Below are 20,065 nucleotides of genomic sequence, written 5' to 3' on the forward strand. Positions count from 1 at the left end.
CATCTCCTCAGCACTCCACATTTTCCTCAGTGCTCAGCTCTGGAGGACCTGAATTCTGTATGGGTAGAAAGAGAGGAAGCATTTGTATCAGTCTCTCACCAGCCAGCCCCACCTACATTTCCCCAGTCCATGCAGCATCCTAAAAATGCAAAAACAGTTTCTGGCTGTATCTACCTAAATCCCACAATCCAATGTAGCCACTTAAAACTGTGGTATTTGAGTGGAGCACTCCAGTAAACCATGGATGGAAAAAGTATTGAACCCCTGAGTTAACAGATTTTGATTTCAAATAACGTGACAATATACTTATACAGTAGAACCTCAGTTACGAACACCAGAGTTACGAACTCATCAGTCAACCAAATTTTGATTTAAACACATGATAAACTCATTTAAAGATTTAAGAGTGCTACTTCCAGCCAATTTAGAAATGCTCTATGATCTTAATTTTGGACCCCTCATATGTCATCTCAAAAGATTGACAGTTGAAAAAATGTAGTTTATTTTCAAAAGACAGAATATCAGCTATAAAAATAAATGCACTTCCTTAACTATATTTCCTGTTCCAAATTTTACACACAACCATACATGATAAAATGATTGCAGATATACGTGGCCTGGCTACGTAGCAAAACATTTTGCTATACAGTACTTCTACACTTCATTTAGAACCGGAAGTACACAATCAGGCAGCAGCAAAGACCAGAAAAAAAGAAAAAGAAAAAAAGCAAATACTACACAGTACTGTATTAAACGTAAACTACTAAAAAAATAAAGGGAAAGTAGCAATTTTCTTCTGCATAGTAAAGTTTCAAAGCTGTATTAAGACAATGTTCAGTTGTAAACTTTTGAAAGAACAACCATAAAGTTTTGTTCAGAGTTATAACGAACCTCCATTTCCACGTTGTTCATAAGTCTGAGGTTCTACTATAACACAATTTTATGTTGTGTCTCTGCTATTGTTACCCCTTTTATTGTGCTATTTCTAACTTTCTGGGCCAAACGTTCCAATGCAAAGGGCAGAGGGGAAATCCCTGTCTTGGTCCTCAAAGTATCTTAAACCTCTGAACTTGCTACCATTTATTCTGACTAGCTTGGGTTGTATGTAGGTCTGTGCTCATATCAAAAGTTAGAACCCATGCATGACAATGTTGTTTTTTGTAATTAGCCCTGATTAACAATCTAATCTTGTGTTGCTATTTGTTGGTTGATTATTTTTTTAACTGCTAAATCACTTTAGATGAGCTTTAAAATTAGTCAAAGTTGTTCTTAGATAGGTGCAATCTTGATTTTATCAAGAAATTCAGACAAAAACAAAAGGTTACTAAGATTTGAAATTTATTTGTCAATAAAAAGTGCATAGTACAAGCCCTTTATCCCAGTTCCAAATACTCAGTAGAAGATTAATAGTAAACCTCAAATGGCACAGACATTATTTTTGCTTGGCATGATTCAGACATTTTAAACCACCAATTTACATCAGGTACATCACATTATCATTTTTCATCTTTCGGTAACAAACATTACAAGGCTAAGTGATCTGCAGACACTATATGAACACACATGATTTTTCATTTCAGAATATAATAATTGTGTTAAGCAGATGCTAAAATACTATTATTTTAACAAAGTTATAAACGAAGGTATAAACTTAAACAATCTTCTTTATTTCTTTAATTTCTACAACTTGTCTCTTATTAGCTGAGCCTCAAACCTTTAATATAAAATTGATCATGGTCTTAAACTTTACATCCCACTAATCTCTTCCAAGGGGTTCCTCTTAAAATTTACAGTGTTCAGTTTTGTAATCATGATGCAGTTATTTCATCACAAATTATTATTATGGGCTAGATTCTGCCACCCTTATTAATGATGCTGCAGTTAGAACATTCTCTGACAATAGTCAAACTAATTACAATGGAACAAACGGAGTAAAATAACATGAATAAAAGTGACAAAATACAGCCTTATAATAGCTACTTTTACTTTAAGCAGTAATATTGGTCTGAAGTTTACATACTGGAGAGAATATCTCAGAATTTAAAAGGGATACATGTTGGCATGGGATAGTGGCCTGGCTATGTAGCAAAACATTTTGCTATACAACATTTCCACTGCTTCTCTTTCACATAGAAAATTTAAAATAGAAATTTACATAAGGAAAGTACATATGTATAAAACCATTTGGACAACATTTTGACTAGCAAAATTTTAAGAAAAAAAAAGTTGATTCAACACAGAACATAATCAAAAATTTCTCAGATTACAACGTGCAAACATCTATGACTATATATTGGCCAAAATTTCAAAGCAGGGTGCACAAAGCAAGCCTTCTATATACATATTAGGGCATCTAAATAGAAGTGGTCTGATCTTCAGAGGTGCTGAGTACCTGCAAGTCATACTGACTTCAACAGGAGCAGGGTTTGCTCAGTACCTCTGAAATGAAGCCCCTTCCAGTTAGGCTTTTAACTTAATGCAACCAAGTTTGAAGACTTTTGGCCATTGACAGAGGTGTCCCTAGGGTATGGTGAATTGGGGCGACCGCTCTGGGCCCGCACTTTGGGGGGCCCCACAGGCCGGCGTGATTGGCCAGCGCAGTCAGTCCTGGAAGTGACGGGTTGGTCCCGGAAGTGACGGATTGTCACTTCCGCCCTGGGCTCCATATATCCCTAGGGACGGCCCTGGCCACTGATTCCTGGGGTGGGGGGATGGCGGGGAGAACCACAGGTATAGTAGGCAATGTAAGTATTTTTTGTTGGTTCCATAAAAAGATACCACATTACCTACACTGTTCATAATGTTATTCCAAACAAAGATGTACTAGGTAAAAACTAGCAGTTGATAGCGTATCCCAGTAATATCCTTACAGTGTTTGTGGCCTATACTGCCATCAGTCATATTGGGACAAATTCTCTCGATTACACTGTTGCAATCCCACTGTCTTCAGTAAGGTTGCCTCAGGCTAACAGACAATTTGGCCCAATATTATTATTTTACTAATGCTCCCTATCTGTAGGTGCTGTATTACACAACATACTGCTACAGAGAAGTTCAGTGGTGCAGTTATGTACATCAAATTATAAAAGCAATTTTTCAGATCTGTACTGTATGTTCACAAGACAATTTGGATGACCTGCCATTTACCCTGAGGAGGACAACCCTATCTCTGATAACAAAGGGATCCAACATGGTATTCTTCCAGGGCCCAGTTATGCAAATCTTTACTCATGTGAGTACCTCCTATGGCTACTTGCAAAAGTAAGCAGTTCTCATGTAAGTAAAAGCTTGCAGGATCAGGCCATTAATTCCCCGTATATTTGTTCTCCTTACTTTTGTGGAAAGTACCTCCATAGCCATCTGGTTATGTCACAAAACTGTCCTTTACATTATTCTCATTAATTTCTCAAATTGATAAGAAAAATATAGTGTGTTACTTTTCTGTACATCTTTAAAATTTTCTTAAATTATTTAATGTATGTTTAAAAAAAAGTCACTCTCACTAGTTCAAACGGAAGATGCATATGCGCGCACACACACACACACACACACACACACACACACACACTAAAGGGAAAATATATGCCGTAGATCTTCACCTGCAATTTCTGTTTTGAACAAACCAACAACGAACAGATAAGAATCAAAAGTAATATATATATTACTTTTACTTATATATTTACAATATATAAGTAAAAACCAAATTGTAAGTAAGTGACAATAACTTTCTGAAGTTAATGACTGGTTAATAACATTTTGATCTTGTTATGTGTTGCAGCAAAAAATTTAAGATATTGATTATTATAAGATTATATTCAGGACAGAAAATTATAATGGATACTTGTCACTAGATTTTTCTTTTTGTAAAGTTTGTAAACAATTCTCTTTTAGAATTTAGTAGCCCAAGTTTTAGTTGTCTTTAAAAATATACTGAATCAGACAGCTCATTTACTGGTGAATGTATTTAATTTCATTTTGGTGATAATAATCTTTTGTGTAAATTCCTTACACGTCAGACAAGTTTTTGATGGTGATAATTCTCAGGCTCATACTCGTGCACACACACATAGATGTACATTCATTACAGCAGATGACCATGCTTTTGCAACAGCCTAAAAACTAGGTTAGCGGTCCAAAGAGTTAAAGCTGCTCTGAACAGCAAGGTAAAGGTAAAGTAATTTCACTTTTTCTATTCAAAACTCAAGCTAATGTTTGCAACTAAGTTTCCAAAATATGTAGGGGAAAAAAAGAGAATTAATCTGAAAAATAACTTTGAATGACTATAAATGCACAAGGATTTAAATTTTCCTTCAATTATGCCAGAGACCACTGCAAAGAAATTATGTATTGTAATCATTGTAACAAAAAGAGAATGAGTGGAATGTCCACAGTAAAACAACAACCAAAACCCCACCCCCTGCAGCTCCTTATTGTTTATTCAAATATCACCTACTAGGAATGGTAATATATAAAGCAAGAATTAATTTAAAAGTGAAATAGCTACTAGCTGTTCCATATCAAAATAATATCATCCTGCTTTATGTAAATGCAAAAGGAAAATAGTATTGAATGGGATTTAGTACTCTGATCACTTGCGTTCATTTGGTCGTGCAAGGTTTTAGCTGTCGAGCATTTCCAGAATTACAAGGTCTAATCCACAGGTGGGGCTGGTGGTTCTTGTCCCTGGTTGTACAAAAGGAAAAAAAAAATGCACTGATTTGGAAATTCTAGTCTACCAAGCATGACTCATAAAAAGAATGAATACAAAGAAGATACATGCTTCCTGATTTTAAATCCTCCTCCAATATTCAAAGTAAATAACAAACAGACACAATTCTGTTTTTCCCTTCAGCGTGGATTTTGCCAACCCCCAACTACAGACCCAAAGGTCCCATTTCCACTCTTATTTGTTTGCTTACTTTCCTCCCAGCTTGACAGTGTGCTGGGATCACTGATCTTCCCCCAGGTTGAAGACAACTGGCTGGATGCAGCTTCAACTGAAGGAGAGTTATTTGAGTATGTAGGAGTTTAGGCCTACATTAGGCCTACGTGAACTATGGTTTTAAATTGAGTTTGGATTTTAGCATGTGTGATAGGTGTAAAGCATGTGACCAGAAAGAATTAGAGTTGCCAATTTTGGTTGGACATATTCCTGGAGGTTTCATCACAACATAATCTTTCATTCCTGGAAACTCCAGGGCTATCATGGAGGGTTGGCAACCCTAGAAGGAATAAGATAATGAAAAAGGAGGATTGTTTGTATAAAATTTGTAGTGACCTTTAAAATACCAGCGTATCTTATTTAAGGTTTGGGTTGAGATAACAGAAATCAAGAAAATATAGCTAATTAGATATCAGGTGCAGTAAATAATTGGTCTTTTTCATTTGTTATAAAACAATGCTTAGTTTAGTGGTTAGAAAGAAATATGGCAAAATAACATAAGAAAACCTTGAAGAAACAGGCCCAATCACTAATCTTGTCTTGACCAGAGCAGAGGACAGGGTTCAGACCTAAGCTGTTTCATCTGACCTGAGTCAAGTTCTGATAATCAGCAATGATATCACTTGTTTGTTATAGTGTATAAAAAAAGCAAAGTTTTCTAGAGGTTCTTTGTCAGAGCTTTCCTTGATCCCCTGGAGCCATGCTATGATGGGAAGGTGTCTCCCAGGACTGAACCTGTTGTGAGTATTCAGCCAACGCTTATAACTGTAATTGTTGCTAGGGCATAGAATATCAGAGCATATATTCTTATACTGATATTTTGGATGCAACCAACGCCTAATGGCCTTTGGACCAATAAGTGCTTCAGTGGAAACTGAGTCATGATAAAAATAAAATTACTAGGAAAATTATTTCCAACAGAATCCAGCAGTGTTGTCGTCACAGCACACTCTATCCCACGTGTGCTCGTCTGTACAGCAGATGCCAAGGGTGGCCTCAGTAAGTCTATGTTCAGTTTGGTTTTGTTTTGGAAGTGGAGTCCTACTCTGATGGGTGACTTTGTGATATTCCATATGTAAGGATCTAGGAATTAGAACCTGGGTCTGCAGAGCCTGGGACATCTGATATTCCCACCGTGCCCATGCAGAGCTATAGCCAGGAGCACTATGGAGAGTAGGCACCGCAAGAAGCGCCATCCAAGAGACCCAGAGTGACAGTACCCTGCAGCCCTCTGATTGGCTAAGTGTCCTATTTAACCCCAGGGGTTGCCCCAGAAAGTTGTTTGGGTAACCACACAGAGTTTGGCCTGTGGCAATGCTAGACTTTGCTTGATCTCTGGCCTCTGACTCCAGCTTGACCCTGACTCTTGCTTATGGAACCTGGCCCTTGTGAGTCCTCCAACTCCTGCCTGGTGACCACTGGCCCTGATGAGGAGAACTCACCCCACCTATGACCGTTAGGTCAGACCATCTATGCCCTGGTCCTTTACACCATGTTTATCATCTCAACTATTTCCACATCATATGTGCTCAGTGTAAAGTTAAAAAAAATGGGGGGGGGGGTGTTAATCACCATCCTAAAACCACATCTCAGTTCTTGCCATCTTGATAAAGATTCTGCAGATCAAATTGAGGCCCTCGGTTACTCCTGTGCATCTTGTGGGTTTGAGTGGGTATTACTGATCAGAACATAACACTTCAGTTTATGGTTCACCACAAGGAATAGAATCCAGATCAATCTAAGGCAGGGTGATTTAGCTGTGCTGGCCCTGCAGGACTCACAGAAGTATAATCAGTGAAAACTTACACTATGTCTACACTGCACACTTCACAAGAGTGTGGCTGTGCCACTGCAGCTGCGTCTTTGTAAGGTGCACTGTGTAGCTGCTCTTTATCGCTAGGAGAGCTCTCCCGGTGAAAAAATAAAATCACCCCCAATGAGGGGTGGTAGCTTTTTCACCAGGAGCATGGTTCCCACTGACAAAGCGCTGTCCACACCAGTGCTTTTCATCATTAAAACTTTTGTCGTTCAGGAGAGTGTTTGTTCACACCCCTGAGTGACAAAAGTTTTAAGGACAAAAGTGTCAGTGTAGACATAGCCTTAGTTTTGTCAATAAAATAGGCAGAGGGAGCAGATCTGTTCACTGAAAAGATGCTGTTTTTACAGTTATTTTTCAGAATATAATCACACTTTAAACAAAAGACTTAATTATTTCTAGTCTGAGAAACTTTTGCAGAAGGGAACATATACATTTTAATATTAATGTGGTACCAAGAAAGCATAGGAAAACAGTTTTGGGGAAAAACTAATGAATATAATGTAGTGTACTTTTAAATGTTCCTAAATCTAGATATTTTATTTAGATTCTTTAGGTAGATTGCTTCAAGACACAGACATACTTACATTATGTGGACTGGCTGGTTTTCCAGCCATGTTGGATCCTCTTAGATTAGTTGGTCTCAGCAAAAACAAGACAAGAGCGATAACCACCCAGGCCATCATTATCATGGCAATACTGATGCCGTTATCACCAGAGGAATTTGGTCCTGGCACTACAGACAGAGAAAACTAAATTATAAAAGTGTGTGGGAGCAGAGTCTTTTTATCAGCATGAAAATGTAAACAACACAAGTATCAGACCAAACTACAACAGTTTTGGTTCACAGCTGTGATTATTCTGTCTGCTTGGCTTTAAGATTCACAATTTTTTGTAAGGTTGACAAAAAAGTGCCAATTTCCTAAAGCTGCAATTAAATTCCCTCTTAATGGGTTGCAGATAAAAAGAGCACAGTATGTTACTGGGGGCAGAGTATACAAAGACCAGTGTTCAGAATGATTTTCAACTTATATCAGTGCAAAGCAACAACATAATATTATACATATAACAATATAAGTGAAATATTCCACACTTGTAGGGGGAATGGTGTATGATTTTCATAGCCCATTTTTATAGGCCATTCACGCTGCAAACCCCAATGCAGCATTCAGAGTTGTTAGCCTCCTCTTGCTCTTAAGCAATCTTGTATATGAAAGAACAAGGAAGGCGTCTAGTTCTTTGTGTAACCCACAGTAGATGAGCATGAGTCTTTGTTCCCCTCTACTGGCTGATCTACATAGGTGGAGGAGTCTACTACAACTGCTGCCTAATAAAGCTAGTGGGAAAAGCTTGCTTTTAACACTGAAGGTCCAGGTTCCAACCCTGCTATCACAGCCCAAGCACAGAGGATCGTTATACCTACTTGCGAAAAGAAGTTTGCAAACCACTCAGAATAAATTGTTTACTGTTAATTTAGCTCTCCAATTGTTTCCAAGGAGACTGATGTTTCTAAATTTGATGGAAATTCAAAATTATGTATTGCAAACATTGTGCAAACAGATGTCTGTCTTGGCATTAGTCATGAGCTTGGTGTGGCAAAGATTTCTCATTTAAGTATTTGACTCAATATGTGAGCTGTGTGGTGGTCACTGAGATCATGTTCCCTAACAGAGTGGCATAACTACTATAAACTACTTCCCTTTCTTCCTAAAACCAAAATATTGGTGTGTCAGGATGCAGGAGGTCCTTAATTTCTGTGAAGAAGAGTGCTGCAGGAGGCAGAGGCAGCCTCCTGATAAAAAAGGGAAGCTGATATACTGATATTTGCAACAAAATAACAAATGGAACTACAGCATATTTCCACAAAATTGAGAAATTCCCCTGAATGGAGTTGTCTGGTTGTACTACCAGGGAGAAATAAGTATTTAAAGTCTCCCAAATATCTGATTATTTGCATATTCAAAATATGCAGCCTTTTTCCTGAGATCAGCGTTGCCAGGTTTAGCACATTAGCTGCACGTTTCTGCAACAAGTAGTAGTGAAATGCTAGTATTTAAAATTACCTTAATTAAGCATTTGATTTAACATCCCATCACGCTGAATTCCTTCTTTCAGGCTCATAATATATCTTTTGAATCCAACAGCAAAATTGTCATTGACTTTACGTGGTGTAGTTTGTGTATTACTCATCAGAAGGTAACTAATGCAATGCTATTGGGAGGTAATCTTCAGAACAAGAAAAGCTAGATGATTTTATTTATGACAGTTTAGATTTTGTACAAAACCACAAAGTCTGGGGAAAATCCACAGGGAGAACCAGGGCCTTGAAATTTGCAGGTTTTTAGCATCCACTCATTTCTATTATCTTTGACAATTACATATAGAGTCTTTCACCTCTACCATGCTGGTTTAAATCTGGCCTATGTCAATGTTTGCTGGAAGTTACCACCAGTAATAGCTGTTTGATGATATATTTGCAGTGAGTGGGATGGGGTCAGTCAAGTTCCTTGAGCACAAGTTTTCACAATAGAAAACTATTATCACTGTTGTCCCCTTTAATGGCATTTTCAAGTGAGCCCACGGGCTCAGTGGGCACAGAGAACTATTTCCTCATCCATGAAGGTGATGTCTACATAACAGAGTTAAGGCAAGCTAATCGGCTATGGTGGGGAAGCTTGCAGGACTGCTGCCCACAACACAGCTCTTCTGTAATACAAGACTTCATGATCCAGAGGCATCGATCTGATATCCTTCATGTACATAAAATTCACTCAAAAATATAACAGAAAAATTGGGATGAATTATGAAAAATTAGACCTCAGCTGCACTTTCTCAGACCCAATGAGACAACTCTTTTGATTTTATGAACTAAAGGAATTGCTATTAAACTCCTGCTTTTCAAATCTTTGAAATGGAGACATCTCAAATCTGGAAAAGCTGCTAACATAGAATGGGTTCAACTATAAATGTCAATTACAAAAAAACATTCTAATGAGCGTTTGACGGTCAGCCACTCTGGGTATGGGTCAGAAGGAGATCTAGCAGGTGCAAAATGAGAATATATAGTAACAGGAAATGTAACTTTCAGTTTGCTAGTTAAGAAATAATTTACTGATTCAGAACAGCATGTATAATTGTGCAGGCAAGCATTCAGCTTGCAGTCTTGTTCTGTACAAGTGAAACAACATTAATCAGCTTGGTGCATCAATATTTGAAACTTTGGGAGGCCTTTATGCATCACATCCCCATCACATAATACTTAACCCTGCCTCAGAACAGACGTGTAGACTAGTTGACCTTTGAGGTCCCTCTAGGGCTTCTGATTTTAGGTTTTAACCAATGAACACCAACAAAACATTCCTGATACTAAAAAAATAAAAATAAAAAAGCCCTGGTGTATATCCTATTAACACCAGAAAAGAACTGGAAATGGTTACTTGTACCTAAGGGTTGTCTACACAAAGAAGTAGTGTGGACTACAGGGGTGTGATTTTTAAAGTGTACTAATGCATTGCACATTGATTGATCCATGCAGATCCTGTTGGTGTGCACTAAAGGTTCCCTAGTGTGCTTTAACACAGTGGTTCTCAACCAAGGATATGCATATACCCCTGGGAGTACGCAGATGTCTTCCACGGGGTACATCAACTCATCTAGGTATTTGCCTAGTTTTACAACAGGCTACATAAAAAGCACTAGCAAAGTCAGTACAAACTAAATTTTCATACAGACAATGACTTGTTTATACTGCTCTATATACGATACACTGAAACGTAAATACAATATTTATATTCCAATTGATTTATTTTATAATTATATGGTAAAAGTGAGAAAGTAAGCAATTTTTCAGTAATAGTGTGCTGTGACACTTTTGTATTTTTATGTCTGATTTTGTAAGCAAGTAGTCTCTGTAAGTGAGGTAAAACTTGGGGTACGCAAGACAAATCAGACTCCTGAAAGGGGTACAGTAGTCTGGAAAGGTTGAGAGCCACCACTGCTTTAATGTAGTGCTTTTGAAACAGTACTGTGTTAAAGCGCAGTAGGGAATATTACAGAGAGATTAGATTACTCATTACAAGAGTGTATACTGTAATGTATATACATTAACAAGTCATCAAAACACGTAAGGACAAGCTTAACTTTGAGCACATGCTTAAGTCCACCCCGTTCATAAAAGTTCAGCAAGTACTTAAATGCTTTGCTAACTTGGGTCCTAAAGTCACATATCATTTGAGGGGGCACTGGTTACCCTAATGCTATGTTCAGCAGAAACTCAACTGACTAACCAGTTTCACAAACTTCAATTGTCAAAAACCCAGTTATGTTAGCAATGCCATGTTAATGTATTTTGACTGTATTCACATTCTTTTTATTCCCATTGAGTAAATTTCACTCAGGTACAGAGGGGCGGCATAAGGAGACCCAATTACATCCCATGATACAGTTAAAACATGCCTTGGTCTTGCAGAGCAGACAGAGAACAAGCCCTATTTTAGTTGTGTCCCTAAATCAGGTTATAGCTTTGGTGTTGCAGGGCTAGAGAACATGCAGGGTACATGGTAAAAACAGTTCGGTCCTGTGTACACGGCAAGGTCAACTCATAGTTTAAGTGTGCTGGGAAATTACTATGTGTAACCGGTTCCCTCATGTGTAAATGGCCCATGGTGGATGGCCAAAGATGATTCAAAGTCTTTAGAATTTAAGTTATAATACTTCAGAGTTGGGATTGATTCAAAATGGGAAATGAGGAGGTTAAGTGTGATATATTAGAACTTTTCAACTGACCTAATAGTTTATTAATCCTACCTATATCTGCTCTATCCCAGAAAGATTTTGTTTAATTTAATAGGAGTTCTCACCCATGTGAAGGATCTGAATTATACCCTTAAAGTTCATCCATGAATCACAAGAGACTTTACATCAGTTCTGATCTGCATTCACCATACTAAAATTGTAGACTACCTTTCTGAGTCATTGTACTGACTTGCAACATTAACAGTCACAGATGACTACTCCTTAAATATTGCCTACTTTGTTTCCAGGTAGTCTGATAAACTTTGAAATAAATTAGTGTTATTCATCTTGTGCTCATTTGTAAGAGTCAAGGGAGTCCAACCTACTGCACTACCATCTGCCAGCTCCCTCTTCTCTCCCCCCTTAGTTTTCTGATCCTCCCTCTTTTTCTGTTCTTTCCTCCCCTCCAGTTCCCCCTATGGTCTTTGATTCCCTTCTCCTCCCCGTCACTAATCTTCAGATTTGCAAGGATGTGCCCTGCCTTCTCAGGTTAGCCTCCTATAGAACACATCTCTTTCTAGTCTCTCCTGCCTCTGTGGCCATGATCAAGAAATGGTAATTTATTAACCACTGGAATAATTTCCCAAGGGTCATGGTATATTCTACATCCCTGGCAATTTTAAAATCAAGATTGGATGTTTTTCTAAAAGATATGAGCTAGGCATTATTTTGGGGAGGTTCTATGGCCTGTGTTATACAGGAGGCGAGACTAAATAATCAAAATGGTCTGTTCTGAACTTAGAATCTATGAAAAAATTAGGCCTTGTCTACACTACCAAGTTTTGTCACAAAACTGATGTTGACACTCAAAAAATCGGCATAATAAAAATCAGAATGTCATGTTCACATTTGCTCCCTCTGTCAGCAGAGTGCGTCCACAGTTGGAGCACTATCACTGACAGTGTGGGCAATATGTTGTGGGTACCTATCCCACAGTCCAGCTTGACACCTTTTGTCGCTAGGTGTTGTGGGAAGGTGGAATGAATCGCGGCACATCTTGGGACCGGGCTCAATGTTCCGTGAGGCATTGCTTTCTGTCCCAGCACTCCATGGACTTGCAGCTTTCTTCTGTGGAATTTTTCAATGACCCTTCTTTGCTGTGCACCCCGGCATTTTTGTCAGAAGGGATGGATCCCGCACTGCTCTCCTATGTTCTGTTAACTGTCATGAAGACATTGTGAAGGGCAGTGGAGTTAATCGCAAAGTTCCTAACTGAAGAAGACTCCCAGTTGCCTGACATGCTGTATGATATTGGATAGGAGCAATTTCAGATTGCTTTTGGCATTACAGATCAGCTGCACAGGGTAGACCGCTGCTTTTGGGCTTGAGAAACAAGCACTGAATGGTGGGATCGTATCATCATGCAGGTATGGGATGATGAGCAATGGCTACAGAACTTTCGGATGTGGAAAGACACCTTCCTGGAATTATGTGCAGAGCTCACCCCAGCACTGCGGCGCAAGGACACCAGAATGATGCTGGGAAATGTGCATGAAATAGTGGATGGCTTTGCAGAAACGGGGTTCCCTAACTGTAAAGGGGCGATAGATGGCACATATATTCCAAATTTGGCACCAGACCACCTGTGATGGAGTACATCAATAGGAAGGGTTACTTCTCCAGGGTGTTGCAAGCACTTGTGGATCACCATGGGCATTTCACTGACATCAACGCGGGGTAGTCCGGGAAGGTGCACGACACACACATGCATCTTCAGGAACAATGCACAGATGATTGTTAAATTCACGCACAGCATTGAAATATTTCAATAAAATACACCTTTTGCAACATAACAATCACTTTCTCACTGACCGTTGGCAAGTACACATCTCTGTGAACACCCAAAGCATGGTGAGTGTTGGCCGGGTGGGGAGGGGGGCTCCACCTGGGGAAAAAGGCACTCACTCTGCAAGGGCTGTAGTGCAGCTGACCTGGGAAAAAAATCCTAAAACTCTCACATACTTTCCACGGGCAGGGGTCATTCTAGCAGATATCTCACTGCTAAGGGTAAGCAGGGAAACGAGGGTACATCTACTACGTTTGTGGCTTCCGCGCTGCTTCCTATGCAGTTCGCCTGTGTGACACTTTGGTCCCTGCACCAGTGATTGCTGAATGGTGCGGGAAATTTTCCTACAATGGGGAAAGGAACAAAGCCAAGGAAGCCTCGGCAGAGGATTACCAATACCTCTAGGAAACTTTCCTGGAGAGCTCTCTGGAGGATTCCCGTGAGATCTCAGCGTGCATCAACACCCTGTTTCCCTGTGTAGCTAATGTATGGGATGTCCAGCTCACAGAAACACAGCCAGCCTTGTACATTTCTATACCCTGAACCCACCTCCACACTACACAAACCACAGCCACTTACCAGACGTCTCCTCTCCTGCTTCTTGCTCACTGGAGAACAACTGCTGAGACTGACTAGACACCTCTGGAGTGGTGAACAGTTCCTGGCTGCCTGCCCCACCAGGTGACCCTACTGGGAGCTCCACATCATCATCTAACTCCACCTCTTCATCAATGACTTTGTCCTCTGGGTTAGGTCCTCTTTCCACCGCCTCCAGTCCCGCCAAGTATCCATGGGGATCTTGGCGGTGGATGTGGGGTCACCACCGAGGATAACACCCAGTTCCTTATAGAACCAGCAGGTCTCAGGTGCAGCTCCCTTATGGTATGCCTGCTTCAGCTCCTTTATCTTAGCTCTGCACTGCAGCGTGTCTCGATCGTAACCCTTTTCACACAAGCCTTGAGAAATGTGCCTGTAAGTATCACAATTCCTATGGCTCAAGCGCAGCTGGGACTGCACAGCCTCCTCTCCCCATATACTGAGCACATCTAGCAGCTCTGCAGTGATAACCTGCCATGGTCACCTGGAAAGATGAGAGGAGACCTCTCCACGAAACAGGAAATGGAATTTCAAAAATTCCCAGGGCTTCTAAGGGGGTGGGAGGCGGATTGGAGTTCAAACTGCTGACCAGAGCAGTCGTGACGGGCTTTATGGGACACCTACTGGAGGCCAATTAAAGGAATAAAATCAAGCATGGTGTCTATACTTCGTTGACAAAAATTTAAAGGAAAAAGCCTTATGTCTCTCGTCAGGGTGGTTGTATTTTGTCACCAAAACAGGGCATTTTTGCCACCAAAAGTTGCCTCGCAGTGTGTATGCATTCACTGTTTTGTCGACAAAAGCTGCCTTTTGTCAACAAAACTTTGTAGGGTAGACAAGGCCTAATAGATCAGATTGAAAGGGCAAGGTAGACCATGCACTGACCTTGCCAAAAGCAGAGATTAAACACTACAAGGCTCAAGATCCAGGAGGGACCTCCTCCCAATGGGAGAGCAGAAAAGAAATACTACACAAAGTACTCCACTGCTAACTATTGGTTGCCTTTCCTTCCCTTCCCTCAGTATGGCATATTCTCAGAATGCAGAAACAATGGGAGTCAGCACTGTAAGAGCTGAGTGAACAGACAAACAACAAAAGAGCACCAGGGAGAGGGTCTATTTTCTAAGAACTTGATTGAAAGGTCAGGAGATGACCAACTTCTATTCTGCATAGATCCTTATACCACGTCATTACTCCAGGAGCCAATAGCCTTCTAGTAGTGCCTTAAGCGATGTGACTAGCATCTATCATGTATGGTTTGTTCTTTTTCTCTCTCGGCAGGAGGAGAACTGTGTGTACGCATTTAATGTACTCATTGCTTTGTGTTTCTATTAGAGAAGGCAGGTCAAAGAAATGAACCTTGCACTTGGACTGAAAGATGGTGAGGTCTGTGATGACTTTTAGTAGAGCTGGGCACTTAACTGATCTTTCAGTCTCTGGCAGTCAGGGGTAGGGGGGAATTTTTTCATTCCACCCAACCCCAAATATTTTCAGAATTTTCAACAAATCTAAAAAGTCAATAACAAGTTCATTTCAGGTCAAACAAAATGCTGTTGGACCCAAAACTTCTTGTTTTTTTTCTGGGCATTTTTAGACTTTTATAATAATCACCAGGCTACAGAGTCATTTTTTCCTCTACCTGGCCCAGTGAATACATGATTATTTATACAAAGTGGAACAGCTTCAACAAAAGAGAAGGAAAAACCCACCCCAGAATATGCTATAGCCCTGGTGGTTAGGACACTCACCTTGCAGAGTGAAGATCTGAGTTCAAATCCCTGGTCTAGAGCAGGGATTCAAACCTGGGTCTCCCACATGAATACCCTAACCACTGGGATAGTGCGTATAAGTGCATGTCTAAGTCCTCTTGTATATCTAGCCCCAAATTTTTTTTGTCCAAAACTATTCAGCAAATGTGTGTCAAATTCATGAAGTTTGTTGACCCAAAACTGCATTTTTTGGTGAACAAACTATTTAAAAAAAAAAAAAAAAAGCCCAGCTATAGTCCTTTATTTCTGGGGGAGTTAAATTCCACAGTCTCAGATTAACCCCCAAGAAAGCTCTATCTCCTGCACAGTGAAGGCAGAAAGTTCCATTGTTCCAGAGAAGCAGAATTTATGACCAAAGTCCTCATCTTGGAACTTCAAGCTATCACTTAGAAGTTCTAAGGCCAAGGCATTGAGCACCTTGACGATAAGGACCAAGACCTTGAACATGTCTTGAAGTTCTATGCAAAGACAGTGTGGAGAATGGAGGACAGGTTTGATGTGGTTGGAGTAGCCACCCTTGCTAAGGAGACATGCAGCAGAGTTCTGTTCCAGCTGGAGATTCCTAAGCATTGATGGCTTTACTGCTGTAGTCCAGATGGATGGTGATACAGGTATATATAATTGAGACAGGTCACCATCTGCCAAGATGGGACAGAAGCTTCTAGACAACTGGAGATGGTAGAAAGCATCCTTGCAGATGCTGCCACGTGAGAGCTTTGTGTCAGCAAGGAATTCATGAGCACTCCTAAACTACAGATGGAAATGACCAATTTATGGGTGTGCACCTTCAATTAAAGCAGCCTCTACCATGGCTGGAAAGTCTCAGAGTGCTTTCCTTTGCCCACAAACACCATCCTTCTCTTCTCGGGTTCCGCTTCAACCATCCATGAGCTGATCCTATACAAACAGTGGGTCATCTTGTTGGTAGTAGTATGATCCTATCTGGTGAAAGATAGGTAATGCTATGTGCCATCTGCATACTGCAGGCACGTGAGTCCATGTCATCTTACCTTTCACCTAATAGCTGCAACTGCTCTGTCGCTTGATCTGTGAATTGAGGCAAAAAGCTATGATTCATCCACTCTACGTAAAGTGTGGCTTCTCCCCTTCCACTTATGTTAAGAGATTTCCTGAGTAACAGATTCTGAAGAATCCTACACCCTCCCTAACTAAGGCATATAGGTAAAGGAAGCAAGTTCAATCACAACTGAAATTAAGGTTGAACTGGGATCTGAGATGCAGTGGGAATGGGGCCAAATAGTGTTAGGATAACTGGTGAATAGCCTAAGTTTGGCTAGAACCTGATTCTAACACACTTGGACCCATCCAAACTGTATTACAACCTCGTTCAGCTACAAACTGTGCTTAAGCACATTGGTTAAACTCAGTTCCCTGGTCACTGTACTGGATCCTGAGAGCAAAGGAGAGATAGCTAGGAGAGAGGAATAGAGCTTCTAATGTTTGTGTAGCACCTTATACAGTATTTTCAAAGTGCTAATGTACGATTACTAACTATCCTGAGCAGCACTCCCTTATTGTATCATGTGCTTCCTTGCCTAAGTTATAAATTAGAATCCTTGTTACTCTAAAGAGATATATAAAAGGCTTTAAGATGACCTCTTTAGTTTGTAGTTACACAACGCCCCAAGAAATCTTTCAGTTAAAATCCTCCACTATGAAGAACAGGTCCAGTTTGCAATACAAGCTGAACTCTAATGATACCTACCCCTAAGAAAGATAGTAAAAATAAACACTGGCTGGATGCAAGCTCCAAAAAAATCTTAAATTTGGGGTTAAAGGATACATTTCACAGAAAGAATCATAATCCACAGTGTTTAGGGAGTTTACATGGATTTCTGTCATTGCCTCTCCTTAGTTGGTAGCAACAGAAAAACATGATACACCTATGACATCACTGAGCCACAGCCCTGTTGTTTCCCAAACCAAAACACACATAAATCTCAGCAGTTACTTCTATGATCTGTAGCCATAGGATTTGTCTATAACAACATGAGCAGCTGGCTTTCCAGAAGGAAACATGAACCACCAGAATGAACTGTCAGGGGAGAATTAAAGCAAGAATTTTGGGATCTGGGCCCAGCAGTGAAGAACTATGAATCAGTAAATGGCAGGAACCATAGTACCGAGCTGATTGCTGCTAGCTAGCGAGTCACTTGCTGCTGGTGCAAGACTTAGGAAAAAGGAGCGGGATTCTAGATCCATCACAACTGTAGACTCATGACAACCTGATTTAAGGGGAATGAACAGGGAGGCAATGAATGAAAGTCATGCCTCATGCCTGTCTGTCTGAGAGGGAGGGTGAGGGTGGATGTGACGTTCTCATGGAGCAGGGCCCAGAATAGTCATAACCCACCTTAGAAAACAACAGTTCCAGCAGATTCTCCAGGCTCAATCTGTTTATTCTGTTATTTGATTCTTGAGAGTTTTACAACACTTGTTGTTTACCCAATTAAAAAACAGTCAGTCAAAATGTCATCCTAAGTCATTAACAGAAAGCGACCCCCCACTGGAATTAAACTGTGCATATTATAAAATAATAGAATAGAACTTGGCTCTTCTATACAATACCCATCAGCCCAAGGATCTCAAAGTGCTTCACGAACATTAATGAACTAAGCCTCATGCCCCCTCATCCCCAATTGGGAAGGAGGAAGTATTACCATTTATTTTATAGATGGGTTACTTGTCACAAAGCAAGTCTGTGGCAGAGACAGAAACACAACTCCCAACGCAGGTGAATACTGAAACTGCTAGACCATGCTATCACTATCCCCTGACATACATGCCCCTTTTTCCTTCTCAGAAGTTGCTTGCAACTCATTGTAAAATTCCATACCTGTGAAAGAGGCTAAATGCCATCTAAGGATCATTTTAAATTAGGATCATCCTCCCTGGACCAGTTGAGCCAGATTTACAACCAGAATACAGTGGTGGCATGGTGCAAAGCAGCTGCACCACGCTGGAAGAAGAAGATGTCCTTTTCCAATCCTTATCTGATTGGACTAACTTTACACTGATTCTTGCTGAGCAGACAGTTACTCTTCAGATATCTGATTTTGGACAAACAGTAAGTAAATTTTTAAAGCCATGATTATATGCAATTTGCATGAATATCAGGTGATTGCAGAAAGCAAAGCATTTGTAACTCAACCATTCTAAAAGGCCAAATAAATCTAAATTGTTGTACCTTTTTATATGAATAATGATCATTAAAGTACAAGCTGTGATTCTTTTGCCTTCTTTCATTCCTTTTAATGGCAACTGGGAAAGTCTAATGGCACATCTGCACTATAAGCATAACTGAGTCAGAGATCCTGGTTACAACATAGCTGTGTCCTGACCCATTACGACACTGCACTACACAGTTGTATCTGTCATGTGGACAGGACTCAACTGTGTTTTATCTGAATCCTGTAACTAAGATAAAACCTTGGACATAACAATAAGCTTTAAGAGTAAACATGAATGGTGTTCTTATTAGGACAACACATTTTGATGTGTATTTTCAGCAAGCTTCTACTCAGACACATTTGTCTCCATACTTTGCAGGTGCAAACCCATAAAAATTCTTTAATATATTCAGATGTTTGTCCTTGCCAGAGTGCAGACATGTATAGGAGCCCAGGTGTGGTGAGGTATGTCTGCCCCAGAGCATCCCCTGCTGACCTAGTGTGGTGCCGCAAGCACTTCCTGCCTCAGTTTCCTTTTTCTCAGGACTCTTTCAGAACTCCACAAAGTCCAAACAGACTTAAGACAAAATTCCCGTGCTAGGCTTCTACTTATTAAACTTCACTTATTAAACTTCAAATATAGTCTGTCCCCTTGGGCTCAGGTCTTACACTGCCCTTCTCCTTGGGTCATAGAATTATAGAATATCAGGGTTGGAAGGGACCTCATCAGGTCATCTAGTCCAACCCCCTGCTCAAAGCAGGACCAATCCCCGACTAAATCATCCCAGCCAGGGCTTCATCAAGCCTGACCTTAAAAACCTCTAAGGAAGAAGATTCCACCACCTCCCTAGGTAACCCATTCCAGTGCTTCACCACCATCCTAGTGAAAAAGTTTTTCCTAATATCCAACCTAAACCTCCCCCACTGCAACTTGAGACCATTACTCCTTGCTCTGTCATCCGGTACCACTGAGAACAGTCTAGATCTATCCTCTTTGGAACCCCCTTTCAGGTAGTTGAAAGCAGCTATCAAATCCCCCCCTCATTCTTCTCTTCTGCAGACTAAACAATCCCAGTTCCTGCAGCCTCTCCTCATAAGTCATGTGCTCCTGCTCCCTAATCATTTTTGTTGCCCTCCGCTGGACTCTTTCCAAATTTTCTACATCCTTCT

The 20,065-nt window shown here is 40.3% G+C and overlaps 1 protein-coding gene across 1 annotated transcript in view; it reads right to left on the bottom strand.

Moving 5' to 3' along the window:
* Positions 1–1,321: 1,321 nt before the first annotated feature.
* The window catches only part of SMIM14 (small integral membrane protein 14), a 68,235-nt gene continuing 49,491 nt past the window's right edge, over positions 1,322–20,065 (bottom strand). Inside the window, exons 4-5 of the mRNA XM_054029172.1 lie at positions 7,346–7,494; positions 1,322–4,683 (exon numbers count right to left, since the gene is read on the bottom strand). Coding sequence (XP_053885147.1) covers positions 4,651–4,683; positions 7,346–7,494 — 182 coding nt within the window. The 3' untranslated portion in view covers positions 1,322–4,650. The remainder of the gene's footprint in view (positions 4,684–7,345; positions 7,495–20,065) is intronic.

The sequence above is a fragment of the Malaclemys terrapin genome, chromosome 5, assembly GCF_027887155.1.
Source record: "Malaclemys terrapin pileata isolate rMalTer1 chromosome 5, rMalTer1.hap1, whole genome shotgun sequence".
Classification (NCBI taxonomy): domain Eukaryota; kingdom Metazoa; phylum Chordata; order Testudines; family Emydidae; genus Malaclemys; species Malaclemys terrapin.